The 16,062-nt window shown below is 34.5% G+C and overlaps 1 protein-coding gene across 4 annotated transcripts; it reads left to right on the forward strand.

The window, feature by feature from the left end:
• The first annotated feature begins 1,558 nt into the window (after positions 1–1,558).
• LOC110610506 (myosin-2) lies at positions 1,559–16,014 on the forward strand. 4 transcript variants are annotated; one of them, XM_021750450.2, is made up of 26 exons: positions 1,559–2,236; positions 2,857–3,332; positions 4,019–4,120; positions 4,217–4,360; positions 4,469–4,619; positions 4,722–4,749; positions 4,934–5,102; positions 5,225–5,288; positions 5,415–5,428; positions 5,513–5,597; positions 6,432–6,535; positions 6,654–6,792; positions 7,429–7,547; positions 7,671–7,823; positions 7,924–8,013; positions 8,460–8,537; positions 8,883–9,041; positions 9,678–9,848; positions 10,176–10,381; positions 10,470–10,605; positions 11,993–12,122; positions 12,716–12,835; positions 12,913–13,010; positions 13,992–14,204; positions 15,122–15,179; positions 15,243–16,014. In XM_021750450.2, the coding sequence occupies exons 2-26, from the start codon at positions 2,892–2,894 to the stop codon at positions 15,614–15,616; spliced, it is 3,546 nt and encodes a 1,181-aa protein (XP_021606142.1). In that variant the 5' UTR covers positions 1,559–2,236; positions 2,857–2,891; the 3' UTR covers positions 15,617–16,014. The 4 variants fall into 4 exon arrangements, with proteins under 4 accessions (XP_021606142.1, XP_021606140.1, XP_043810801.1 ...); XM_021750448.2 differs by having other exon boundaries at positions 1,560–2,236; positions 15,122–16,014; XM_021750449.2 differs by lacking the exon at positions 1,559–2,236 and adding an exon at positions 2,537–2,692 and having other exon boundaries at positions 15,122–16,014.
• Positions 16,015–16,062: the final 48 nt, after the last annotated feature.

Raw genomic sequence — 16,062 nt, forward strand, 5'->3', positions numbered from 1 at the left:
AGACATTTAAAAAATTTAATTAATAAAAAATATTTTTCTGATAAAAAAAAGTAAATTATTTTAAGAAATTTTAAGATATTTATTAAGAATTTTATATATAAATTTGTTAATAAATTTTATTTTTAAATTAAAATTAAATAATAAAAAATATTTTTCAAATATAAATTATTTTCTTGCATGAAGGTTTAATCTCAAAATTATATTTTATTTCTTTAAATCCTCTTCCATTCTACTATTTGCTATTGCAAGTACCATGATTAAAAATGCAAAAAATATGCTTTCAAATTACTTTATTTACAATTCGTTGGTTTGCAAAAATAATTTATATTTAAAAAAATAATTTATGGAAAATATTTTCTTAAAAAATACTTTTTAATAAAATAATTTATTTTTTATTACTTAATTTTAATTTTAAAATATAAAATTTATTAATAAATTTATATATAGATGTTTTAATAAATATTTTAAAATGCGAAAAATAATTTATTATTTTAAAAGTTAAAATTATTTTTTTAAAAATAATTTATTTTTTTAATTAAGAAAATATTTTTTATTAACTTAATTTTTTAAATACCTTAAATGCTAGAAAATATAAAAAAATATTTTTTAAAAAATATTTTGAATGAAACAAATGGAGTTTTAATTTTGAAGGTAAAATTCTATTTCTATTTACAAGAAATTTATGTTTATGAAAATTTAGGTGGGCATTTTAGCAAAGGGAATATTAATTTGGTCGATTTTCCAAATAGACAACTCTCCCTAATTTGTAAGAGATTTTACAAGTATGGGTTGGCATACAAAAAAAAAAATCTTGGTGGATTGGTTTGGATATTAAAAAAAAGAGTAAACTGTAATTTAGTCCCTCTAATTTAGTGAAATACAACCTTTCGTCTCTCTATTTTAAAAAACCTTTAATTTAATCATTCACATTTAAAAGAACTGTAAAATAGTCTCTACCGTCAAATTTTCAATTAACATTTCATTTATTTTAATAAAAATGACTAAATTAATATTTTCTCCTCATCCTTCTTCTTCTTTTCCCGATCCTCTTCTTCCTTTTCTCCTCATCTTCCTCCTTCTCCTCTTCCTCTTCCTCCTCCTCCTCCTCCTCCTTCTTTTTCTTCTTCTTCTTCTCCTTCTTTTCCCGATCCTTTCTCCTCCTTCTCCTTCTCCTCCTCCTCCCGATCCTCCTCCTCCTCCTCCTCTTCCTCCTCCTCCTCTTTTTGTGTTGGGATGGAGTGAATAATGTTTGTTTGAGTTTTTTTACTTAAAGGGTAGTTTAGTCATTTTTATTAAAATAAACGGAAGGTTAAGTGAAAATTTGATGGTAGGGACTATTTTGCAGTTTTTTTAAATATAAAGGATTAAATTGAAGGTTTTTTAAAATAGAGGGACGAAATATTATATTTCACTAAATCAGAGGGACTAAATTATAGTTTATCCTAAAAAAAACACCATAAAGGGCATAAGGGAATTTGGCATTAAAAATTTCAAAAAATAGAATAGTAAAGCTGAAAAAAATAAAAAAAGCTTCAAAATAATTAGCAGCAACTTGCCCCTCTCAGCTTTTACAGGGTTCCAAACTCCAGAGTGCTTGCAATTAGCTAAGCATTTTGTTTTTTCTCTTCCAAAAAAAGAAAGAGAAATTGTAATAATATATATTTTATTTATTTATTTATTTTTAATCAGATCTAGACCGTTTCAGAAGAAACGAATTCGCCAACCCAACACCTAACCTGAAAATTTTGAATTTATGGAAATGCAATAACAACAATAGCAAAAGCAGAAGAAGAAGAAGAAGAAGAAGAAGAAGAAGCAGCAGCAGGAGCTTAATTCTGTTTCAGGAAACAGAAAACAGAAACCCCACTTCTCTTTTCTTCTTCCTTCAACCCCAAGATTGAGATGGGTTTCGCAAAACAACCAGAAACCTTCCTTTGTGTGAGTTTGGTTGTTCTTCTTAACAACCTTCACCCTCCCATTTAGCAAATCAAGCTTGTTACAGAGTTTGTTTCGTTTTTGCATTTGTGTTTTCGCGCAACGGTGGAAACAGATACAATGGCCACATTTCCTTTTTATTTTCTCCCCCGTTCTACCTGTTAACGAACCCTCAAATTTCTAGCCATCGGAATCTGCAATTCTTATCGTAATTCATTTCTTCGGGAATTGTGGTTGTGGAGGAGAGGTGGCGTGGCGTGGCGTTCATTGACACACCTTTTTTTTGCGGGATTATGAAATTGTAAGCATGGTTGGCAAGGATGTTTTGATTGCAATTAGGTTTTTGGCTGCGTATTTATTTCTAATTTTATCTTAATTAAACCCCAGTGCTGAGATTTTAGTGGCAGACTGAGTTTCTTTGTTGGAATTTGTGTCCATTTTTCCGTTTTTTTTTGTCGAAGTTTGAATCAGAAGGGTTTCTTTTTTTATGCTGCGTGTTCATGACGTTGTGTATATAAGAAAACTGCAAAATTTTCGAGCTTTTGTTATCGCAGAGATTGGTTTTTAAGGACGTGTATCGCTGTGATTTAAACAAGGATTTTTTTGCTTCCTCTCCCTTTTTTCCTTCGCATTTTGGCGTTTATGAAATCCATTTCGACTTTGTATCAGTAATTGGGTTGCAGGAGTCTGCCATCTCAATGTTTTGAAGTTTCTGTCTTTGTAAAGCAGTCTTGAGGTGTTGAGAGAAGTTGCGAGTGTAAAGTTTTTAACATTTTGATCCAAATTCGGTATTCATAGCTGTTTGAGTATTTGTTAATTTTTATTATTTTACAATGTGTTGTTATTGGGTAGCGAATTTCTGAGTTTGTGGAATCTGATTAAACTTGGGAATTTATTTTTGAAAATTTTGTGTCATTTCAGGATTTTGTAAATTAAGGAATAAATTACAATAAATAATGATGTCTGCGTCAGCGGCATCGGCGGTAAGGAGCTCATTGGAGGCCATGCTGGAATCGCTGCGGCGGCGAGATGAGGCCTTGGAGAAGGCCAAAGAGCTGCCACCTGCTTTGCCTGCTCGGCCCACCTCAAGGGCTCGACTTCCTTCTGCGCGGCACTCACTGCCCACTGACTTCAAGGTAGATGCCAACGGCCAAATGGAGGGTGAAGTGGAAATTGAAGTTAAGAAACAGGAGGAGGATACTAAGAAGAAGGAAAAGGAGTTAGGGCACTCGACAGGAAGTTTTGGAAGCAAGAAGATGAAGAAAGATCAGAATTGTGTGGACTCAAGTCCTTATGCGGAGGAGAAGAATGAGCCAGCAAAGGAGCTTGAGATTAGTTCAACGCCAAACACAGAAGAGCCAGAGTGGGAGGACAACATTGGTTATTTTATCAAGAAGGTAATTATATATGTTAAGAAAAAGGAATAGTGAATTATCAATCTTCTTTTTTCCTTCTGATCTATCTGGTGTTTATTGTTTCAATATAATTGCTAGGTGGACTGTTTGTAACTAAAGTTGTTGGAGTGCCTAGAAAAGGACTGGGTCATAGTATTTGCTAGAATAGGAATGCTTATGGTTTTAAGGTTTACTTTTTTTATTTTGGGTTTTTGGATTTTAGGGCAGATGTTGAAATTTTAGGAGTTGGAACCTTTTACAATGGTTGGGGACACATAGGTGCCTCCACATTGCCATAGGAGATGTTTCACCCTGTATAACATTAGAACAGTTCCTCTCATGTATAGTTATATCATTGGCAGAATAACCTCAAATGTGAATCTATTTTGTAATTATGGTTGATGGGCAGGTGCAGGGTAGTGCGACAAGGATACATGTTAACTGTTATATTGTTGGAATGAGTGGATAAGTATTAATCCACATTCACTTAATTTAGTGGGTAATATATAGCTGAAATTTTTAGAGGGGTTAGGTTGTTCATTCATGATTTCAATTACTGATATTGGTTCCTTAATGGTTCCGTGTGAATTATTTTTTCCCGTGAGAAGCATTTTTCTTATGGATAAGTTTTATTTGGTGAAAGTTGGTGAAAGCCAAATTGATCTATTAAGGGGATTATATTCTTCCAGAAACTAAGTATCTGGTGTCAACTAGCTAATGGGCGATGGGGTTCAGGGAATATACATTCAACTTCAGGGGATGAAGCAGTTGTTTCACTTTCAGGTGGAAATGTAAGCTCCTTTTCTCCTCTGAATGTTTGTTAAACATCTTTCAATTGCTCGTGTAGGTGGAGTCTAACTTGAAATAATGTTATTTCATTTTTATAGTTTGTTAAGGTGTCTACTGCAGACCTCTTGCCTGCAAATCCAGATATCCTTGAGGGTGTAGATGATCTTATAAAGCTTAGTTATTTGAATGAGCCATCAGTTTTTCACAATCTTAAGTGCAGATATTCTCAGGATATGATTTATGTAAGTGCAACAGAAACCTTTGTCTCATATCATGTTCTTTCTATTAAGATTTTTTGGTCTTGTCTCAACTCCTATTTTTCAATGTTTCTTTTGTTCACATTCCTGCAGAGCAAAGCAGGGCCAGCTTTAATTGTTGTAAATCCTTTCAAAGCTGTTCCATTTTATGGAAATGAAATTATCAAGGCTTATAGGCAGAAGCTCATGGATAGTCCTCATGTTTATGCTTTAGCGGACACTGCTTACAATGATATGATGAGAGGTCAATGAATCCTTTATTTATTTTTCCTTCTGCACTTGAATTTGGTATTGTTGCTGAGTCCCTCTTTCTTTTTGCCTTCCTTTTGGTGATTTCAATCTGCAGATGAAAAAAATCAATCTCTAGTTATAAGGTTAGTGGTTTTTTTTTCTTTATTTTTATTGTTTTATTTAATCTTTTCAAGTATTTTTGAGCTTTCCTAATTTTTCTCTTATCTTCTATTGTACTGGGTCTTTACTCTTTAATCTCTACTTTAATGTTTCAAAATGATTGGGATACTTGTGTAGCTATCAATTATTTTAATATTTCTCCTATAGTGGTGAAAGTGGAGCTGGGAAAACCGAAACAGCAAAGCATGCAATGAAATACTTGGCTACTCTTGGTGGTGGCACTGGAGGCATAGAACATGAGATTCTTCAGACCAACAGCATACTTGAAGCATTCGGAAATGCAAAAACATCCAGGAATAGCAACTCCAGTAGATTCGTGAGTTGCTATGACTCCTTTTTCTCTCTTTCCTTTTTTTTTTTTTGTTATTTCATTGGATAAGTTAGTCCTGGATGTGCATCACTTTTACACTTTTCTCTGCACTTTTCCTTTTGGCACAGGGGAAGCTGATTGAAATTCATTTCAGCACGGAAGGGAAGATATGTGGTGCTAAAATTCAAACTTGTAAGTATGTTCAAGTTAAGTGAATTGTTTCTATCAGTGTGCAATTTCATGATGTCTGTTTAGAAACTGATTTGACAATTTTCTGACATATGCAAATGCTGATTCTCCTCTGGTGCTTGTGCATAGTTCTGCTAGAAAAGGTAAATTTTCAATCCTGAATTTTATCTTGGATTTATTTTTCATCTTCTTTGACTTCTAAACTTGTTTGTGTCTCTTTTGAGCAGTCTAGAGTAGTTCAGCTGGCCAAGGGCGAAAGATCATACCATATATTTTACCTACTTTGTGCTGGTGCTCCATCAATTCTTAGAGGTAAAATTTTCATGAAATATCCATCTAAGTTTCAAGAGTTTTTTGTCATAAGTAATCTGTATTAGGCTTATATGCCTATTGCATATATCTGCCATGCATTGACATAAAAGACTCTTGTATTGAGGCGTTGTTGCTAAGACCCTGTAGAATGAATCTCTGCTGCCTTCTATAGACATTGACATCGTTTTATTACCAAAATTACTTGGTCATTTAACTGATTGTCTTGTCATGTTAATTGATTCTGTTGAATCTCACATCGGTTGTAGAAAGGGATAATATGCCCCTTATATGGGCCGTAGGCACTCCTCCCCTTGAGCTAGCTTTTGAGGTGAGTTAGGCTTGGCTTAAATTTAACAAGGTATCAGAGCCTCTCCATCCGATGTTGGCCTCTTATAAAATATGTCACGCACCAGTAAAATTCTGGACGTGAGGGGTTGTGTTGAATCCCGCATCGGTTGTGGAAAGGGGTAATGTGCCCCTTATATGGGCCATAGGCACTCCTCCCCAAAAGCTAGCTCAAGGGGTGAGTTAGGTCTGACCCAAATTTAACAGATTCTATTATTATACTTGTGGAACATATGTGTTTTTGTGGTGTTGATGTTTCTATAATTAATTAATTATAACCTCTTATTCAGTTTAAAGGGTGATGTACAAAAATATTGCATACACAGACAGCATTCATTTTTGAGCTTTGGTTAACAACAGCTACCTCTTCCTTGAAAAGCTAAAACTATTGATTGCTACATCCATTTTAACTTCATTGTCTCTCTCTTCCCCCTCCCCACCCCGGGGTCCCTTCCTCTTTTTTTTATTTTTTAATTTTTTACTTTGCAGAGAGATTGAACCTTAAAATGGCTAGTGAGTACAACTATCTTAACCAGAGTGAGTGCTTGGTAATTGATGGTGTTGATGATTCTCTGAACTTTCATAAGCTTATGGTAAGTTTAACTGCCACAAGCTAAAGGGTTAATGCCTCATTTTTACTTCATTTTTTCCCCATGGCTTTAAGGATGATACTTTTCTTTTGTTTTTGGGGTTGTTTTCTCATCTCTCCAGGAAGCCTTAGACATTGTTCAAATTTGCAAAGCTGATCAGGAGGAGATATTTGCCCTGCTTGCTGCAATATTGTGGCTTGGAAACATATCGTTTCACGTAATTGGTGATGAAAATCACGTGGAGGTGTTGACTGATGAAGGTAAAACCACAATGATATGCTTTTGATGGTGTCTCTTCTAATGCGTGTTTTGTGTCTACTGCAGCTTTGGTTGTTTGATTATAAGTGATACTGCCTCAAGTTTGTTTTCTAGGCATAAACAAAAGATGTACACATCTTATTGATTTTGTTAAGCTGTGTTGGAGAGTTGGGATCATATTTGTTGATAGAATATATTTAATATGTCAGTGCCGAGTCAGAGTGATTATAGAAGTACTAGGCAGCTTTAAATTTTAATTCTAGTAGTGGAAGTCTAATTTTCCTTCTTGGCAAATAATAGAATTTGGTGATTGCCAGTAGAGTTCATGTTTATCACTGATCGAAAGGAGTAGACTCGGTTGAAATTTCACTCTAAATGTTCTGATGGCAATTTGATGTGCTCAATCTTAACTGTAATGCACTTCCTAAAGTTATGATGGTGCAATAGGTTTTACATGATAGAATAGGAATGTATATGTAGTAAAATAACCAGTAAGCTGAATGAGTAGAATATCATAAATCTAATAATGTGATTAGACATGCATCATAGGATATACATGTAGCCAGCATTACATGCATGACATGATTACATGGAGTTTTATTTGAAATACTACTGATTTTACTATTAACTTTTTACAGCTATTACCAATGCTGCCAGGCTGATGGGTTCTAGTATCCAGGACTTGACACTACTTTTGTCAACCCATAAAATCCGATGTGGGAAGGATGATATTGTTAAAAAATTGACATGGCAGCAGGTACTTTTATTTCTTGATTTAAAAGAAACTTTTTCGCATATGTTCTGCACACCTATCATATATTTGTAAACTATTTGCCAAATGCTTGAATTTATTTAGTGTTCTTAATTATCCTGTATTCAGGCAATTGACAGAAGAGATGCATTGGCAAAGTTTATCTTTGCAAGCTTGTTTGATTGGCTTGTGGATCAAATCAACAAGTCCCTTGGATTGGAAAAACTGCATACTGGGAGATCCATAAATATCCTTGATATTTATGGGTTTGAGTCATTTAGGGTACACAAGTTTTATGATTGATTTTTCTCTTTGGTAATGCTTTAAGTGCTGGACACTGTATTGCTGAATGCTGATGATGATAAACTCTTCAAATTTTCAGAATAATAGTTTTGAACAATTTTGCATAAATTATGCAAATGAGAGGCTGCAACAACATTTCAATAGGCATCTATTTAAACTTGAGCAGGAGGTAAGAATCTTAGATCTTTAGCAGCCTTAACGTTACTCCATGCATATCACGATTAGGGCACCCTTCTAGGAACTTTCTTGGTTACACTGAAGGAAACAGTCCATTACTTTCTGTATCTCGTATGCATGCATAATTCTCTCTTGGTTCTCCAAAGTCAAAAAATTTGTTGCCATAACTTATTTCATTAAAATGCCAGTAAATGATAAAATGACTCTTCATTTTATAATGGAAGAAGACCCAGATTCCAGGGCTATGAGGCTTTCTGATCAACCCCAATTGAAACCAGCCTTTGTTTTACGCACCTATCATGCTTGACATTATCATTTTCTGACATAAGTCTCATCTTGCTGGATGTATTTTGTCTTTCACCAGTTAAATTTCCTTGTAATTGTTATTTTGATCTGATTGTCTAGATAGTCAAATTTATAGTTTCTTATTAATTTTAGGATTATGAAGTGGATGGGATTGACTGGACTAAAGTTGATTTTGCTGACAACCAAGAATGCTTAAACCTCTTTGAAAAGGTATTTTTTGCCTTTCTGATTCTGTATTATTCATGTGCTGCTTTGTTTTATGCTGGTTGTTTGGATTCTTCACTTTGTTTTATTGGCATTGGACTATCTGAAGTACTTTGGGCATATATATAGGCCATTAATTTTAATATATATTTGGTGTATATGCCCTAGCTTTTGAGCTAATTATTGTTTCAAGAATATTACCATGGTATTCAGCTGGTATGTGATATATGGTTGAGTGCTGTCAATTGATGCATTAATTATTTTCTTGGGATTTGTTGGTTTCCAAAACCAGAGTGTTTGCTATTATGCTTAAAGTGGTCACTCCTCCTCCATTGCATTCATTTTTTGCAGAAACCTTTAGGACTACTGTCTTTGTTGGATGAGGAATCAAATTTCCCTAATGCCACTGATTTGACTTTCGCCAATAAGCTTAAGCAGCACTTGAGCAGTAATCCTTGCTTTAAAGCTGAAAGAGGGAGGACTTTTGTCATTCATCATTATGCTGGTGAGGTCAGTTATGCTTTTTGTAGAGGAGGTTTGATTTTTTTCCCCCATCTGTTTGAACCCTTCAAGTCAGTTTCACAACTTTGACAGTTAGTCCTTTTGCTCATTGCTAACATTATAGATGAAATCAAGGCATGTAATTTTTCAAGGGAATTTATGGTTCCTCCATCCTTTTTATTTTGTGTGCATGTGTGTTAGATTTAAACTTAAATACCACGGTGCATAAGTTTCTTCTTCATTTTTTTCAATTAAGCACAGCATCTTCTAAGAAGTGGCCTTGTTCATTGTCTCGAAGTTGGATCCATTAGGTAATTTATTTTTTGACGTAAAATTATGCATCTGAAATGAAGTACTTCTTCATTAGTTTATGCAGTAGAGCTAGTAAATATCAGAAGAACTACAACGCCATTGCGTAAATTTGTGTTTAATAGTGGCCAATTTTGATGGTAACACATAAAAGGTATATCCTTATGTGGCTGTTTTTTTTCCCCTGTTCGTACCCATTTCTAGGTTATTTACATCTTAGTATTTGAGAGGCAAATTCTCCTATTAAAAATGATGTAAAAAATTAGTTTTAAATTCAGCCAGTTTGTTAGGTGTATGTGTTTGTGTATATATTATTAACATTTAGAGTTTGATCAGGTTGCGTATGATACAAATGGCTTTCTGGAAAAGAACAGAGATCTGCTGCACTCAGATTTCTTGCAGCTACTTTCATCCTGCAATAGCCAACTGCTTGAGTTGTTTGCAAGTCCATTAAGCCAATCTGGTGGATTGGAATCCTCAACACAAAGTGTTGGTACTAAGTTCAAGGTAGACAGTTATGCTATAGTGTTTACATCCACTCATCTTTCTATTGATAGAATTCAGATGGGATGCCAAAACTAGGCAATTTTATTAAACTATCATATGTTTTTTTTTATTAAATTGTTGATCAACTCTTCTTTTTTCCATTTCAAAAATAATATCTTGTCTGGAAGTATAGAGAGTACAAAAGGATGTCATCTGACCATTGTATTTGTCACTTATTCAAGTGCATACCTTATTTTTTAGCACAACAATTGTGCTCTAGTCAGTGCATAATCCATTTTTGATATTACGTTTTGCGAAACCTTGAGGGTGTCTCTTTCATGCCTGTAGGGGCAACTATTCAAACTGATGCAGCAGCTGGAGGACACCACACCTCATTTCATTCGCTGTATAAAACCAAATACTAAGCAGCTTCCTGGAGTCTATGAAGACAATACTGTCTCACAACAACTTCGATGTTGCGGAGTTTTGGAGGTGGTTAGGATATCAAGATCTGGGTATCCAACTCGAATGACTCATCAAGACTTTGCGAGAAGGTACAGGATAACATACTCCTTGCATTCTTTGCTAGTTCAGTTTCCTTTTTGATTACTGGTTGGGGTATTAAACTTGCATAAGATTTAGGTATGGCTTCCTACTCTTGGAGACAAATGCATCTCAGGATCCATTAAGCATATCAGTTGCTGTTCTACAACAATGTAATGTAGCCCCTGAAATGTATCAAGTTGGTTATACCAAAGTGTTCCTTCGGACAGGCCAGGTTTGTAGCCGTACTTTACAACAGTTTCAAATGTTTTATGTTCTCCTGTCCTATATAGATGTCAGGGACTTTATACATCTGGTTGATTTTTGTGTCTACTTTGCCTTTAGTGTTCTGATTATTTGAACTTTAAGTTGGTGCGTATAGAATTCAGTAGCAAGGATCTTTTGCAACTGTCAATAGTAATTCAAGTGACTGAAATTTTCATCACCTCACATATAAGAACAAATCTCTTTTTGGTCTTTTGGACATGATTTATCACACATATGTTTATTTAGTAACTGCCTAATCACTTGATGCATGCTTAGAATAAATATGTCATTTTGCTAAGCTGTTTGTAAAACTCACCAATTATCAGCTTGAAATAAATTAATCGTGACTTATGCAAAAAATATAAAAGTCTGTTGCATTGTTAGACTTTGCCTGCTATTACAGCAATACGCTAAAGGTCATTAAAGCTTTACTTACTGCTGAGTTAAAAAAATTATATTCTCAATTAAATTGGGAAAAAAAATAAATAAAAGGGTCTTTCTTTATCTTTTAGTGATTCTCATATCTATTAATTAATTAAGAGGCATATCAATCTTTTGTTCTCGTGGAGTATTTCTATTTGGTTACCTATAGATCTCTTTGGGCATGCTTAAGAGTAGGCCACTACCGTCTGCATGATACATTGTATGGGCATTATGTCAAGAAAAGAAAGAGGTATTATAAATAGAACATTCCTTTATATTTATCACATTTAAGTTGCACTTTAACACAGTAGTAGCATATAATCACAAAACTAGGAAGTTTTATGGACTTGGCTCTTGAGGATTATGTAACAAGTTTGAGAATGAGTTGAGTATGAGCCTGAAGTTTATTGAGAATGAGCTAATTTCAAGTTAGCTCCAAGAAAAGTGTGAATTCTCAAAATTAAAATAATGAGCCTAATATATATCTCAAATCAGCTTGACTTGGTTCATCTATAGCCTTAATGCAATAAATTGATGTTTATATGGAAGGTGATGTCTTTTTGAGAAGTAGCTATGCTTCTGGACTTCTTTGGTTGTTGCTTTGATTTCTCATCAGTTGTACGCAATTGTCAGTTTCACATAGGATTTTGAATATGAGGAAATCTAAGTTGGAGGGAAGGTAATTTTTAGTCACACAAGCAACATAAGTACATAACTATCCACTTTCAAGATCAAAATGCTGCTGATGTTGGTTTGGAGCATCTCTTGGGAATCTCACAAATTTGAAGGATACTTTATTTGTGAATTAAAACCTCGAGTAGCTTGATCCTTGGTTTTGGATATTGAATTAGCTTATTGCTTTTTGGCTTGATATGATATTATGATTATCAGTCAATTGCTTCACTGATGTATCATGTGTTGATGGATCACAGATTGCTAGATTAGAGGATCAAAGAAAGCAGGTTCTACAAGGCATACTTGGGATCCAAAAATGTTTCCGTGGCTCCCACGCTCGTCGTGATTTTAATAAACTGAAACAAGGAGTGACAATATTACAATCATGTAAGGCACACTTAATTCTTCATACTTCCACAGTCCCGGAAAAATAGACTTATTGTTATCTTCACATAAATTAAGAAAATATTGCTAATACAGTTAAAAAAGTTTTGTGATATCTTTCCTAATATAGTCTCTACTCATACTGTTTCATTAGAATCATTACTAAATTATTCTTATAATTAATAAATTTTACATTTTTAATACATATTAAGTGGCATATTAGAAAGCTAATAAATAAATTATCATCTCAAGAAAGATCATTGAAGGTCTATAATTTGGATGGATGAAAAGGAAAAGTAAGCGTAACTTTTGGGACAAAAGGGAGTATTTGTTATCTTATTTGGTTGGGATGTTCTGCTCTCTATATTTTAGTGGACTTTGCATTTCAACATTGATTTTAGTCTATCATATCCTAATCACAGTGTCTCGCACTAGTAACTTTTAGTTGTTGACCTTTGTTGATTGCTTTAAAGCACTAAAAATATTGTTTGGGTGGGGCATTAGGTGCAACTTATTGTGATGATTTTCTTGGATCCTAATGACCTGATTCAGTATGCTGTAATTTCAAATTTATTTTGTTAACCTTTGAAATGCAGTTGTCCGTGGTGAAAATGCCAGAAGGAAGTACATGTCCATGCGAAGGAGTTGCACAGTTAGTGCTCCCATCACAGTTGATATTGATAATAAGCTGTTGGCAATTGTATACTTACAATCTGGTAACAATTATCCACTGGCCAGTTTTTACTCTTAATATTTGCATGCGGTGCTGTATTTTTATCATCTCCTCCTGCAGTAATCCGTGGGTGGTTGGCTCGGAAGCAATTCAATGAGAGGCGTAAATTGAATCCAAATGCTAAAAGAAAGCTAGGAAAGAAGATTTCAGAACTGAAGGTATTCTTCTTGACGCTGTTTCAGCTCTCAAGAGCCATTACTGAAGCTAATTTCATTCACTACAGCTTTGACATGCGTAATTTACGGAATTCTTGCATATTTTGGCACCTATTTGTGAATTCTGGCTTGTTGCAGACATTGCATTTTTCAGTTGTGGTTTCTCCTTTGTTGTTAATTTCAGGCCCAGAAGTTTTGCTTGGATAGAGATTACAATTCCCATGATGGAAGTGCCTTTTATTATTATTATTATTATTCATTTAAAACTCTGAATAAATTTTGGAGTGTAGATCCTTCCTATCAAAAGAAAAACTGTCTGTTTGTGTTGCATTTTGTAGTGCTATTAACAAGATCGCTTCACCATTTGTTGATGCATCTGTTAAATTCTCTCATTGGTTTTTGATAGGGGTAATATGCGTATTATAGAGCTTTGGGTACTCCTTCCCCATAAGATAGCATTTGGCATTAGGCCCAGCCCAGTTTCTGTTGGGAGCAAATCAGTTATCATATGCACAGAGATTTGCTTCAGCATATTTTGGTCATGTTTCCTCTATGATGGGAAAATATGATTTAAAATTGTTACCTAGAAAGTTGTCTGTTAGGATGAGTTCAAGATAAAATTAATAACCCTCTAGTATTGACTAGGCATCTGTAATATGTCATATGTGGCATTTATTATGCATCTTATACAATCTTTCTTGAACTTAATAACTGTCATGTGCCTGAAGAGTTTTTAGCCATCATGATCGTCTCTTTCGCCTGGCTATTTGGATGATCTTATTGGGAATTGATAAAAAATACTAGATACAATTTTTTTCTCATAAAAACAAGGTAAGCAGCTCTGGAGTCAAAGATTGATCATTATTTGCAGGAACACCATAGCAACTGTGATAAAAACTTACATGTGCCTTGATGCATATTTCTGTTCTCATTTTTCTGTACATTTAAATAACACAATGAAGTTGACTTTTCCATGTTGACCAGGTCATACCACGAGAACAAATTGAGCTTCAGACTTCGATTTTGGCAGACCTTCAAAGGAGGGTTACTAAAGCGGAAGCAACTATAGTGCAAAAGGAAGAGGAAAATGCTGCATTGCGGGAGCAATTACAACAGTTTGAGAGACGCTGGTCAGAATATGAGGCAAAGATGAAAAAAATGGAAGAAACATGGCAGATGCAGATGGACTCATTGCAAGTAAGTTTACTTATTAATTCATAAATATGCCTGTTTTGTTCTTAATATACAAGAAGGACAAAAACAGAGAACTGTAAAGAAATTAATCTAATTTTTGAAGGCTACAGATCATACATTCAAAATGACTTTATATTGTGACAACAATGACCCACTAATAAAGAAAATGTACTTGACGGCCAGTTTTTTGGTTATCTTCCTGTGAGGGAGTATCTTTACCAAGTGAAAGAGCATATCTTCATCAGCAAGAAAAATAATAGGGATGGCTTCATTATTATTAATAAATTTTAAATTTCTAAAACAACAATTTCAATGCAAATGTGCTGTTGTGGAATGTCAACTTTACATGGTTTTGAACAATGCACCTTGAGTTGAACCATTGAAGACATATCCTTGATAGTGGTAGGTATCGGCTTACCAGAGATCATTATCTAAGGTTAGCCAATGAAACGTTGGACTTTTAGTTGGTCAATAGGTCTATAACCACCATAGATGGGACAGCTGTTTGGGGTAGTTATAATTATCTTCATCAGTTAGGAGGAGGCTTGTGTACCTTTTTATTTGTTCAACATCAAATGGATTAGCTTTACTGGGTTACATTATGGTGCAAACACAATGTCTTTATTTGTTAAGATAGGAATTTATAAAAAGGAGGTAGTGTACCTATAAGCTTAGGTAGCTGAAGTTGCTCTGAGAATATTTTAACTGGGGAGACCTTTACTAACTTGTCATTTAGTATGGATCTTATTTGCAACTGTAATTGCTTCATGGTCATCAAATGTTAAAAACAGCAGAATGCCATTGGCTTATGGACCTAGTTTGATAGGAAACCTAATCCATGCTTGTCATATGGATTCTTCGCATGATGTTAATATTATTACTTATATGCTGAAGTATCTTGATTGTAATTTCATTGCCAGACAAGTCTTGCTGCAGCCAGAAAGAGTCCTGCTCCTGATAACACTGTTGGTCAACCTGGTAAATTATCTGATCCTTTTGCAACACCTGGCTGTTATGATTCTGAGGATAACTTGTCCTCAGGTCTTCGAACTCCTGGCGGAAGCACACCCACCAAAATGCCTAGTTCTGTTCATGATGGAAGAGTAGTAGTAGGGAGCGAGACTAATAGCCCTATGATTGGAGTCAACGTTCTTGCAAGGGAATTTGAGCAACGGAGACAAAATTTTGATGATGATGCCAAAGCACTAAATGACACTAAAGCAGCACAACCTGCTTCTGATGCAGAATTTAGAAAATTGAAATTAAGATTTGAGACATGGAAGAAAGAATACAAGGCAAGATTACAAGAGACTAGGACAAGGCTCAGCAAACTTGGGAATGGAGATATTGAAAGAAGAACTCGAAAATGGTGGGGAAAGATAGGGGCAAAAGGGCTCCAACGCTCCCCGGCTTGATTAGAAATTTCCACTTGGGTTGGGTTTGTGATGGGGAGATAAAAATGTGTGTGAAATGTAGCAAGCCATCATTTAGTTTCCTCATTGTGTAGTTTCCACTATGCTATTTAAAGCCCCAGAAATTGGTCCATGTTGAGATGGTAGCTTAGTTGGAGGAATTGTATTTATGTATCCAACAAATTGTTGATCAATGAAGGATTGATCATGTATAGCCTAATGCTCTTAACAGGTTTTCTGAGAGATTTCTGATCTACCCTCTCTTTTGTTTTATAATTTTTTTATTTATTAACTAGGTTAGGCTGTTTGTATATACTGTTATTATAGATGTAATGAGACAAACTTGGTAGTACCAAGCGTGAAAATATGAAATAAAATTGTTCATATTGGCTGCCTTGCGACTTTAGTCTCTTGTATGAAACATCAGCAAAGCATTATTCAGATCAATT

This window comes from Manihot esculenta, chromosome 3 (assembly GCF_001659605.2).
Source record: "Manihot esculenta cultivar AM560-2 chromosome 3, M.esculenta_v8, whole genome shotgun sequence".
In the NCBI taxonomy this organism is placed as follows: domain Eukaryota; kingdom Viridiplantae; phylum Streptophyta; class Magnoliopsida; order Malpighiales; family Euphorbiaceae; genus Manihot; species Manihot esculenta.

Bases quoted from the DNA above. Each gene is read 5' to 3' on its own strand.
- LOC110610506 (XM_021750448.2), top strand. From the start codon at position 2,892: ATGATGTCTGCGTCAGCGGCATCGGCGGTAAGGAGCTCATTGGAGGCC. The intron at 6,793-7,428 runs GTAAAACCACAA...AACTTTTTACAG, and splicing joins GGAGGTGTTGACTGATGAAG to CTATTACCAATGCTGCCAGG. The intron at 7,824-7,923 runs GTACACAAGTTT...TCAAATTTTCAG, and splicing joins ATGGGTTTGAGTCATTTAGG to AATAATAGTTTTGAACAATT.